The 12,649-nt window shown below is 34.4% G+C and overlaps 1 protein-coding gene across 3 annotated transcripts in view; it reads left to right on the top strand.

Moving 5' to 3' along the window:
- NT5C3A (5'-nucleotidase, cytosolic IIIA) overlaps positions 1-12,649 on the top strand; it is a 41,178-nt gene that overhangs the window by 16,418 nt on the left and 12,111 nt on the right. Inside the window, exon 2 of one of the 3 annotated variants that reach the window (XM_060020703.1) lies at positions 8,798-8,852. The exons of 1 other annotated variant lie outside the window; for it this stretch is intronic. In XM_060020703.1, the coding sequence (XP_059876686.1) occupies positions 8,817-8,852 (36 nt within the window). In that variant the 5' untranslated portion in view covers positions 8,798-8,816. The remainder of the gene's footprint in view (positions 1-8,797; positions 8,853-12,649) is intronic. One more of the 3 variants, XM_060020704.1, reaches the window with a different exon arrangement.

Below are 12,649 nucleotides of genomic sequence, written 5' to 3'. Positions count from 1 at the left end.
TAATAGGATAAGTCTTTGGAATTATTTTAAATGAGAGAAAAACTTATGAGAAAATCTTTACTTGCTGTTCATTTCCCCAACATATAATAATTAATTGTTTTCATCTCTGTTTTTGCTCCTTAAACATTTTAAACCGTATTCATATAAACATTTATATCACCTTGTTTCAATTTTATTTTGAACAGTCACACTTTTAAAGTTAGTTGACTGTTGTCTTTTTCCGAGAAGTTTTGAGAGAAGTCAAATGCCTAGACAGGTGTTTTGTATGATTAAAAAAATGGTCTTTCTATTTACATCGTGCAACAATTAGCAGGAACAAATTTGGCAAGAGTCCTTATAGAGAGTATTACATCTCACCTCCTACTGAATTGTCTTCCTTTTATGACTTTATTGTTTGGTTTGGAATAACTTCCTAGAGTGTCAAGCAAGTTCAGAATGAAGTTTAAAAATACATTCCACAGAGAAAAGGTAATTGGATTATGGTAAATTAACTGTGAGTTAGTAGTTAAGTCATAGATTGGATTATTGAGAAATAACTACATACCACAGGTGTTATGTGGGATTATGAAATGATTTTTTTCATATATAACAATTAATATAATACCTTTATTCCCTTTACTCCCTGCCCAAAGATTAAAGGCAAAATCAATTAACAAGTTATTAAGATTTAAACTGATAGATTTTCTGTGGTCTTTTTTGTTTTTTCATTATTTCAAAATTTTGAGAAACTTTTTTGATGGCAAAATATGAAGTGATCATTTTTAGCTTTTCAAGTTAATTGAAAATTGACGGTATCTAAAAGTTTTAACAAGTTACTCTGAAGTACAAATGAGTATCCCTTTCTCCGTTGATAAAGACAGGCAGTTTCAGTATTATAAGGGGAGAAAAATCTGCCAAATATTTGAGTCCTGTATGATTCTTTGCTCTTGGCATATCAATTTCAGGTTTAGAGTTTGCATCAGGAGTGATATGAGTAATTTTTGTTTCTATGACAGTAAATAAAGAAACTCCAAGGCAACAAGGCCCAGTCATTGTGTCCAGAGATGAAAGTCCACTGTGCTGCTAAAGAGACTGCCTTTATGACTTCTTTTATTCCTGGATCCTTTATGTCTCCTCTCAAAAAAAAAAAAAAAAGAGGATCCTAGAGCTATTTGAAACAAAATTCATTATCTTTCATTCAGTACTTGTGTCCTTGTTCCTTTTCTGTGGCACAGTTTCAAAACATTACTCTTATATACATCTTTAGCCCTCTCATGTAAGTGTTATGTTTATAATATTGCTGATCAAGTAAGAAAAAAAGTCTTCCAGCTCATGTATGTAAGTAACAAGTGACTTCTCCCAGACATTAGATTCCTTACCTATAATGAAGGGGGAAGTATTATCTTTCTCTTAAGGTTTTACTGATTAGATTACACAGGCATACCTCGTTTTATTGCACTTTGCAGATATTGCATTTTTTTACAAATCGAAGGTTTGTGGCAAACATGCATCAAGCAAGTCTATCGGGACCATTTTTCCTACAGCATTTGCTCACTTCATGTCTCTTTGTCACATTTTGGTAATTCCCGCAATAGTTCAAACTTTTTCATTGCTATCATATTTGTTATGGTGGTCTGTAATCAGTGTTCTTTAATGTTACTATTGCAAAAAGATTTTGACTTGCTGGAGGCTCAGGTGATCATTAGCACTTTTTAGTAATACATTATTTTTAAATTAAGGTATGCGCGGTTTTTTAGACATAGAGGGACACCCCACGAGACACACAGTCCCACCCCCACCACGTATACCCACCTACTAGATGGAATTGAAAGGCCGAAGAAGTCCCCTATATGTGGTCAGGAAACAATGCTCACATTTCCTCTCTTCTCCACTCTCCTCAGAGTAGCTGGACAGAGCACTATCAAAGCCAAAGTCATCTATCCCTTAGAGACCAAAACATCCCTCTTGATAAGAAACTAGCCATCTTGGTTTTCATGCTGTAAAGTATTTTGTTTTGTTTTTAGGGTGACTGGCTGAATTCCTTGCTTCTGTCTCTACTTTAGAAATATTATTTAAAATAATCCATCCGTATGATGTTGACTGGTTCTGATTTTTTCTTAAACTTTCTTTTCCAATTATGGACATGATCGGTTCTACTACTATATCATTTTTAACAAGCCATTTTTTCCCCAAGGAACTCATTTATTTTATGAAGCTCAGAAAATAAAAGTGGCCCCTTAATCCCATTACACTGTCTTATGTATTCTACTTTAGACTTTCCTGTGCTTATATAAAGATTTCTCCCCCAAAATTGGACTCTTGCTATAGATACTCTCATAACTCTTTTCACTCAATAGTAGATCATGTATGTCTCAGTATATATGTAAATATTAATCTCACAGAGCAGTACTGTATAGTGCTTTTTTTTTTTTTTTCGCGGTACGTGGGCCTCTCACTGTTGTGGCCTCTCCCACTGCGGAGCACAGGCTCCGGACGCGCAGGGTCAGCGGCCATGGCTCACGGGCCCAGCCGCTCCACAGCACGTGGGATCTTCCCAGACCGGGGCACTAACCCGCGTCCCCTGCATCAGCAGGCAGACTCTCAACCACTGCGCCACCAGGGAAGCCCTGTATAGTGATTTATAGGCATGGATTCTGAAGTCACAGAGACCTGAATTTGAATCCATTTCTGCCACTTGCCAGCTACAAGCCTTAATTTATTCACCTTTAAAATGAGGATAATAATAGCACAAACCTTCTAGGGTTATGAAGATGAGATGAGATGAGATGAGGTATGTCAAGTGCTTAAAAGTATCTGGCACACAGTAAGCATACAATAAATTTTAGCTATTTAGAATAATCATGTTTGAGAACTGTATAATTTTTTATGTGTTTACCCCAATTTATTCACCTCTCCAGTATTAATAAACATTTAGATACTGGGCATTTAGGCTGTTTACAGTTTCCCAGTATTATAAAGCAACCCTGCAATATACACCCTTGCAACTAAATCTTTGTGTACTGTCTTATTTCCTTAGGACATAAAATTGGTGTGCCAAAGGGAATGTATATTTCTAAAGCTTTTAATAGTATTTCTAAATACCCCTCCAAAAAGGTTATGGAACTCTAACTCCAGCATTCTTTGTTGTTTTTGTTGAAGATGATTTATCTGGAGTCATGTTTCAAAGAGATATCTTTAAAATTCTTATCATTGCTAACCATATTAATATATTAAAGGACAGTTAAGTCGTCACATTCATGCATAATACAGAGGTGTTTTCAAAATGGATCACCTGGTTGCCCTTGAGCCTCCATTACTAGAATATAAAAGATTTTCCTCTAAGAAATGTTATGTTGGCAATCTTCTCATCTTATTAAGACAGCAATGCCAATTTTTAACATTTGGTAGGATACCAAGTTTGGTTAATTTGTTAGTGGCCTTTTTGAAAAGCTATTTAAAAATTTTTTGTGTTGTTTGTAATAGAGAATGCCACTTCACAAAGTTTGATTACTGAAATGTTTTGTGGGTTTGATTTCTCTTGAGCGTAGAAGAGAGAAGGCTGATATAAAAATTTATTTACGTAAGTGTAGCATAGCCATGTTTAGAAACATGTATAAGCATGATAAACATGATAAAGCTTCCCAGAGCCCGTAGCATAACTTATGTATCAGGACCTGCCACATGGTATTAGCATATTTAATCCTACTACTCAGGTTGAAAACAAGACTGATTTTTCTTTAAAGGTTAAAAATATTTTTCTTCACAACAGTTTGCTTTCATTTCCAGCAGGAAGGGAACTGTTTTCAATTTTTTTAACCATAAAAATTAGTTTTCATTGTGTTCAGATTTTTTAGTAGATCTATGCATGGTCTTGTTGAAATTTACAGTGTAGGAAAATATGAAGAAAAACATAAAAGTCACTTTAAATCCCACTGCCCTGCAATAAAGACTGTTAACATCTTACTGACCACACTTTTATGCATCATGTTTTTTTCACATGTCTTAAATGAACTAATCTTTTTAAAACTGTGAAACATACATAACAAAGTTTACCGCTTTAACTGTTTTTGAGTGTACAGTTCGATGGCATTAAGTACATTGACATAGTTGTGAAACCACCAGCACCATCCATCTCCAGAACTCTTTTTATCTTCCAGACTGAAACTCTGTACAGGTTGAGCAATAGCTCCCCGCTCTCCCCTCCTCCAGCCCCTGGCAACCACGACCTACTCTTTTTCACTTTGTATTGAAATATAATATTCATACAGAAAAGTACACATACTACAAGTACGCTGATAGCCAAAAAACACATGAGGAAGAGAGTGTTTCAAAGTGTTACTGTTGAGGTTCCTTTTTTCTTTGCAGAGCAAGTTGGCAGTGCTCTACTAGTACAGATTTATGTTCTCTTAACTGCCACATTATTTTATTTGATCATGTTCTGTAGACTGACTGGTGACTAACTCAGAGCTAGCAAGCCTGTCACCCAGAGCATAATAAAGCACTGTGTAGTGATGCGTCACAAGACTGTTTTTGCATAGAGCTTATTAGCCAAGGCTTTTGGAAACGCCCTCAGCTGCACCTTGTTCTATATTAGTACTCCTCAGACAGGAAGAATTTTCTTTTGCTGCGGTAGCTTGTCCGGTTACCTTCAGGGTAAGTGTGTACAGTTCGTGTAAAAATGAGTTTCTCTTGTTTAACTTTATCTGATTCTTATTTGATTCTGTATCTTTTGAAATTTTAAGCATTTAAGCATCCAAATTAAGGAAATAAAAACAGAATGATCCTGTATAAAGTAAAACTTCTTTATAGTTTGCAAAGATATGAATATGTAAAACTTTGCAGTGTCTTGAGTCTCAGAAATTATAATTTGTAGGATCTAATTTTAAGAGCTTATTGTTTAAAAAAAAAGAGCTTATTGTTTCACACATACATGTTAAAGAAAAGCAAAGTACCCTCAGAAATCTCTTTTCAAGGGGAAAAAAGATCCAATTTTGTTGTTCATTAGTTGTTGTGTGACTCAGTTTTGCTGATAGCCACATGCTTTGTGTAGCTAGGGTTAGGAACTATTTATTATGGCTAATAATAAAGATAATTAATTTTTATTTTGTGCCCATAAGCCTTATCCAGGATATCTTGGAATGGGTTTATACTGGTATGTTTTATAAATTAATAAAAGCTGGATTACTGTCTGTAAGGATTATAACACATTGTGTATTGAAAATTAAGATTCAAACATATATATCACCATAATAGCCTAGAATGTTGTAGTTAACTTAGATTTAAATACTTGAATTTACTTTATTTTTTATAGTTAGCTAATGCAGCAGACCATTTCGTAAAGTAGTTTACTTGGTTTTTATTGGCAGCCTATATCCAAGCCCTGCATCTTGGGATGCTGCTTACTACCTGTGCTGTTCTAGGACATATTCAAGGACAGAGGAACTCAGAGTACTCTAAGGGTGATCAGTATAAATTGCCTACTTTCTGTGTGCCTTGGTTTACTCACCTTGAAAAACACTATTAGCTATTAGGTTAGTGGAGATGGGGAGGATAGATGAATAAATTCTAAGCTTTGAAATTGTGTATTTTCATAAGTATCTACAAAATTCTGACTGAGAAGCCACATTTTACTATTTAAGAAAATTGGTATAAATTGCCAATTTTTAAATAACTGGCCTTTGAAATCTATTTTCTTTTCTTCTACCACCTTCTCTTACCATCCCACCTTTTGCTCTTCAGTTTCATTTTTGTTTTCTCTCTGTATCAAGAGAAAGTTTCATTTTCCAGTTTGTGTATTTTTTTTTCACTGCTGCCTTGAAAATCTAATTAGGGAGAACTCTTTAAATGCCCCCAAGAAATTGATTTTATAATGTTATACAAATGAGGAACTTATAGTTTGATTTTCCATGTGCTAATCACCCTAAAAAAGTGTCATTATTAAAAACCCAAGCTTAGGACAAGTAATATATGTTGCTGAAGATGTGCAGTAAGATATTTAGGACTGTTGCTGATACACTGTCCATACTGCAGTAATGCATACCTTTTCTTATGTAAGTAGTATACAGTTTACCATTCAAAATTGCCTTAATTTATTGTGTAATTTAAATGTTTCTAAAAGTATCAAGCTTAAAGCAGAATCACAACTTTTTAAGCTAAGAATATCAATGAATTTAATCTTTTTTCACTTTCCCATAAGACGGTCAAGTGGGCCTTTAAAAGTATTCAATTTGCATTCAAATAGATACTTTAAAACTTGTATAAAGGCAAGTAAATTTTTTTCATGTAGATATAGAAATTTTCAGTCATTTTGATTTGTAAATAACTTCAAGGTGTAAAGAGAATCATCTCAATGAAATACCACGATAGCTAAAATCAGTTATCAAGTTTGTGCTATGCAAGTGAAGTTCTTACCTCTTGCTTCAGTCTTTAGCTTGGTCCTACATGTTCCTTGTAATGAACACTGTTACAGTAGAGACCTTAACCTCACAGTGAAAGAACACAAAGTAATTATTTTCCAGTTTCCACATTTTCCAGTCCACATATAAAGGTTCCAAATACTTAAAACTTCAGAACTTTCTTAGTAGAGAGTTCATAGTTCAAGGGTAATATTTTCTATTTTTGAACATGTCTTCTGCACTTGATGTGTTTTTTTCAGCAGCTTTTCTCTTGAAGCATCTGCAACAGATGACTGCTGGCAAAGTAAGCCAGAAGTTTATATACCAAGTATAGGTTTACAAGCCTATTGGTTTAAAAATATCCTGCCCTAATTTTCAATGTCTTCCTTAGAATAGCACCAGAATGCTGACATTTATACCTTAGTCTTTACACTTCTATAATGATAGTGATTTTTCTATTAGGACTGCAGTGTCACTTCATGTGAGATTATCTTTGAGTAAGGATAAATTCTGGTCAGATTGCCAGTGAGGATTAGGAAGAATGAAATATCATCATTGAAATTTGCAGAGTATCTAGTAAACTATTAGGTTTACTTATTAAAAAGAACGTCCTAAAGTTGGCCATTAGCAGATTTCTGATCACTCTTTGTTTTCTTTCGTATAAATAAAATAATGAAGAGACCATGAGAAAGATGATTAACTCCTTTACCTACTAACACTGGCTTTTTTTTTTTTCCTTCTTCTTTCCTTTTCTACTAAACATGAATGAATGCTCCAAAAAGAGCCATACTTGGGGGCAGAGAGTGGAGAGGAATTGGGCTACTTGGCTATGTGTAACAAAAGACTTTAGATTCCCAGATATTAAAACGTATTCTTCACTACTTGAATTGTTTTCCTTCGAGCTTTTCAAGTGTTTCAGAGTATGTGATATTCTTGTAAACTCCACTGTACTTTTTCACATCCTCCTTCCTTTTTTTCAAGCTAATAAAGTGGTTTTATTTAAATAGTGCCTTCTGAGAAATCTAGAAATCCTTTTCAGATATTAAATATTGAAGAAAAGCCATAAGCATTTAATATTTTACTCTTTGGATTCTATAAATGAAGAAACAGACTTGCCAGGCAGTTTTGATGACAGTATTTTTCAGATGTGAAAAAATGGAGGTATCTTACTATTTGGAAATACTGTTTATTCAAATCTAAGATACCATCAGTTATAAGATCATCAACTTAACTAACAGCCTTTCTGAGAGGGGTGGGAAATACTTTTTTAAGTAAGATATTTCCCAATTTTATATATGTACTTTAAGTGGAAGGGGGGATGGATTTTAGAATTTGAGAAATTTTTTTTATGTCTGCTACACACATTTTAATTATAAAGAACACAGATCTAATGTTCAACTTCTATTACTAGAGTTTAAGAAAAAGTCAGTTTTTCCCTCTCAACTAACTTACGCTTTTTAAACAGTGCTTTTATTATAAAATTTTGCTTACCTGGAATAAAGTAAAAGTAAAGTCATTGGGCTTCCCTGGTGGCGCAGTGGTTGAGAGTCCGCCTGCCGATGCAGGGGACACGGGTTCGTGCCCTAGTCCGGGAAGATCCCACATGCCGCGGAGCGGCTAGGCCCGTGAGCTATGGCCGCTGAACCTGCGCGTCCGGAGCCTGTGCTCCGCAACGGGAGAGGCCACAACAGGGAGAGGCCCGCGTACCGCAAAAAAAAAAAAAAAAAAAAAGGTCAAGTCATTGAGGAACAAAAATAAATAATTTTCCCTAAGATTTATACTGCAAAAATGAAACTTAGTATAATGATAGGGTATTTTTAAAACTTTTGGTTTAACAAATAGATGCATATAAATTTCACCCAAAACCCTTAAATGATCATTCAATTACATACCTATTTGTGCCAGACACTATGCTAGATTCAAACACAAGTCAGATCTTAGTCACGTCATTTCACAAAATTAAAGATTTTAAAATGAGAAAATTGAAGAATAAATTTGACTTGTGTGGATTATGCTTCTCCTTACATTCTTATTCAGTAATAATAATGCATAATTTTCCCACAAACTTCACCCTTACATGTAGAGATGTTGATAAAGTGTTCTTGCAATAAAGCATTTTCTTGCAAATATACACTTCACTTTAATTTTATTCAAATCTTATTAACACCATATAAATTCTTATAGGAGAGCTGCAACTTCTCCATACACAATTTTAACCCAAAACTTTGTGAGATAGAGTAAAATCTTTGCTGAGCTTCTTAGGAAAGAAAAAAAAAAAATGCCTTCAGTAACTCGGTATTTCAGTCAAACCAAAAGCACCTTCCAGGTATGTCATTAACATAAAGGAAGAGACTAAAATGTATGTATGTCACTTGTACTTTTTTTCTCTCTCTTTCACTGTGACATCACCTGGGAAAATCCAGAAGATTGGATAACCGAGAAATGCCTAATCAAGATTCTGCTGTACATGTGAAAATGGTGGGTATTTGAATATTTCCAGTTCCATTTATTAATGGTGAATCTTCACCACTTTTACCTCTGTCTCTAACCAGATAATTAATTATGGGACTGTAACTGTATACAGATCTTTCTTCCCAATGTTAGACACACAGTAGAACTTCGAATGTTAGTTGAATTGAATTTCTTTGGAATTCTTTTTGCTTGAAATATAATGTGCATTAAAGTGTTTCTCGGCATATAAAATGATTACCCCGTTCCTTTTTGTGCTAAATTTTCCTTGCTCAGCAACAGCACACTTAAATCATACAACATGAGATCTTTTCTCTTAGGCCTCTGAATTAAAATGACCAGCATTTAAGAATTTTTAAAAACTTCTTGAACAGCAGTAGCTTTCATCGCATTATAGAAATTAGGATGAAGTAGGGAAAATATAGGCTTTGGCATCAGAACTGGCTTCAGATCTTAACTCAGTCCTTGATAGCTGTGATACCCTTGAATGAAGGCAACCATCTCACCTTTAAGAAATGGGTGTGAAAGCACCAACCTTGTGTTGTTTTCATTCATATCTTTTCCCAGCTTTTTAAAGATATAATTGACAAATAAAATTACAAGATATTTAAAGTGTACAGTGTGATGATTTGATATGCATGTACATTGTGAAAGTTTACCCCATCTAGTTAACACATCCATGACCTCACAAATTTACCTTTTTTTTTTTTTGAGAACATTTGAGTTCTACTCTTTTAGTAAATTTCTATTTTGTGATAGTGTTAAACATTATGATCACCATGTTATACATTATATCCTCAGACCTTATTCATCTTATAATTGAAATGTTCTTACACATATTTAATGAAAAAGTATATATAAAGTACCTCATAGCACATAGTAAGCACTCAGTGAATGTGAATCTCCTATATTATGTTAGTAAGTGTTTTAGCTCTGTAAGTAGCATTTATTTGTATGTGTGGGGAAAATTATGTCCATCCTCCTTATTCATAAAAATTTTTTAAATCACAGTTTCCGTCTTTTAAAGAAGACAACTGCCCCATGATCTCTTTCGTATTTTCTCTTTCTGTCCTTTTTGTTGTTCTTCCTCTTCTCTATTTTTTCATCCTTTTTCTTTCTAGTTTTCTTTTTCTGGTTTGAGCCTATAAACCAGAACATAGCATGCAAACAGCTTTATGTCACAATTAGTAAATCTCTCATTTAACTTTACTCATCCAATATGTGATGGGAGGTTAAAGTTGACTCAAAGTGCTGATTAAGCTTGTCATCAGTATACTTAGAGCTGTTAGGATAAAGCATGAAATTGCTGATTTTTTTAATACATCAAATATAGTCCAATATTGGCAGTTTTGTATGGTTCAGCCTAATACTTGGACATGATCTTTGCATCCATTGCATGATTGACATTTGATTCATTGGTACTGAGCATGAACATCACTGACTTAAATCATTCTAAACTCATTTTCTTTCTTGAGTTGATTTTCTTTTTCTTTTTTTAACCAAAATGAATACAAGAGACATAGGAAAGTCTTACCATATAATTTGTTGTTACCTGGATCCTAGAACCTTCTAACATGTGTCTCCTTTAGAAGCAAGTAGCAATGTAGTTAACCCACAATAACACTATTGAAGGAAAACAAGCCAAAAGATGATATATACTTAAATACTTTTTACTGTCATTGCGTGAATTTACACAATTTTTACCTTGGGTTTGCTTTTCTAAAAACATTGATACATCTTTTAAGTTGATATCTCCTTAGGATGTTATTCTTAACTTCTCATGATCTGAGTCCAAATCTCTCCTTCCAGACTTTACACACACTCACACTCTTCTCCATGTACACTTAAGTTCTAGAAAAACAGAGCTATTTATCTTTTTCCCACATTAGACCCTGTACTTTGACCCCTCCCAGTCTCAGCATACCCAAATCCTGCTTCACTCTGAAATCCTAGCTCCATCGGCCCTCCCTCCTTTGACCCCAGCAGAAGTAATCTCAATTTCTTCTGTTTCTCTGGTATTGTACTTGGACATCTTGGCAATGTATTAGTTATTTGGGTTCCTGTATTATAATCCATGTTAGAGAACATGCATTTGAGTATAAGATGTATATCTTACTAAAACTTCTGTATCTTTTACAGAGCTGCTTAACAGAATGCCTTACAGTTAAAGACTATATGGTAAATGAAGGAAAGAATTTGGCCTACACTCCCTTAATGTGGAGACAGGCCAGATATGTGGTAGGCAGGAGAGATGGCTATCAATAAAATTGAGCAGTGCATAATCTTCAAAGTAAATCATAGAATCATCCAGGTATGTGAGTGAGTAAATGTACCAGTCTGAATAGGTGGTTTTAAAAATCTATACTTTTTATGTCATCACATAAAAATTGTAGTGCCCACTCCTTTGTACCAGTAATGAAGACTTTTGCTTGTACCATATCTGAACATTGGAAAACAAAGAAAAAATATTTTCCCTGAGAGCTTCAGACAAAGATTCTTAAGTAATTCAAACTAATTTTGATGTGGCCATGTTTAGGAAAATTACAGGTAGACATCCTTAGGACAATTTTGTGACTACTATGCAGATATTCATTTATATCATCTCAGTGTATCCATAAGATCATATCAAACACTGTAATATTGCTATAGGGTTGTGAACAAAACTATATAACTTTGCAATCAATTTCTTTAGAAATCATGCATTCTGAATATGTAAGTAGACTAATAATTAGGAATTCATTTCATCTGTACAAATACAATATATTAAAGATCAGCCAGAATAAGTATATTTTAGGTTTTCCATAGTTATCTTTAGCATTGCTTCAGATTAGGCTCCAGTCAACCAGAATACCCTGATTCTTGTCAGGAAAGCTTCGCTCCCTCCCTAACATTTTATATTATAGCCTTAGAAAATGAATTGGTTTTCTTTTGCTCACAAATGATGGAAATTTTTAGCCCCTTATTTTTCATAAAATTGTATTATCAAATTGGAAAGTTTTCAAAAAATTTAAAATAACTTGCCCTTCAAATTTCAAGTATCATTATTTTATGTACCACCAAAGAGGAAGGTGTATTTTGTCCAAGAGGAATATGAGGAAGGGATTTGAGGAGGTAACAAAAGTATGTGACATATGATGAAATGCATACTCCTGTAGTGTGCTTCATAATGTTCTGATATTCTGATATTCATTGACAAATTTCATACATAAAATTGTATTTCTTAGGCTGTACTCTAAAATATTTGAGTAAAATGTCCAATATCTCAAGTTCCTGAGAAGTATTTATCATATACTTTAGTAATATTGTATGTGTATTGTGGAAAGGGGTGTGTGTGGTGTATTACCATATAGTCCAAGGCAAGTATAATTATAATTTTTTTTTATTTCTTACGCCGGTGTCCTCCATCCTGTCGTGTTCTCTGGAGAAAGTAGCTGCCCTTCCATCTGTTTTAATCACTGGTATTTCGCCCTAGTACTGTTTGAGTATTCGCTACTCATTTATCTGAAAATGAATGGTTATATTTTGTGCAGAAGCAGGGATATGAATGCCTCTAGCCACTGGTTCTCTTTATTTTCACTGTCAAATAAACCAATCTAATAGTTGTTTAGCCTAGCAGAAACCAGCCTACTTTGAAGTCCTGTTTAAACATGGCTTTTTAAAATTAAATGTATTGGGGCTTCCCTGGTGGCGCAATGGTTGGGAGTCCACCTGCCGATGCAGCGGACGCGGGTTCGTGTCCCGGTCCGGGAAGATCCCACATGCCGCAGAGCGGCTGGGCCCGTGAGCCATGGCCGCTGAGCCTGCGC

This window comes from Delphinus delphis, chromosome 9, assembly GCF_949987515.2.
Source record: "Delphinus delphis chromosome 9, mDelDel1.2, whole genome shotgun sequence".
Classification (NCBI taxonomy): Eukaryota; Metazoa; Chordata; class Mammalia; order Artiodactyla; family Delphinidae; genus Delphinus; species Delphinus delphis.
Note: the sequence above shows the minus strand (reverse complement) of the source record. Positions and strands in the feature narration are given on the sequence as shown.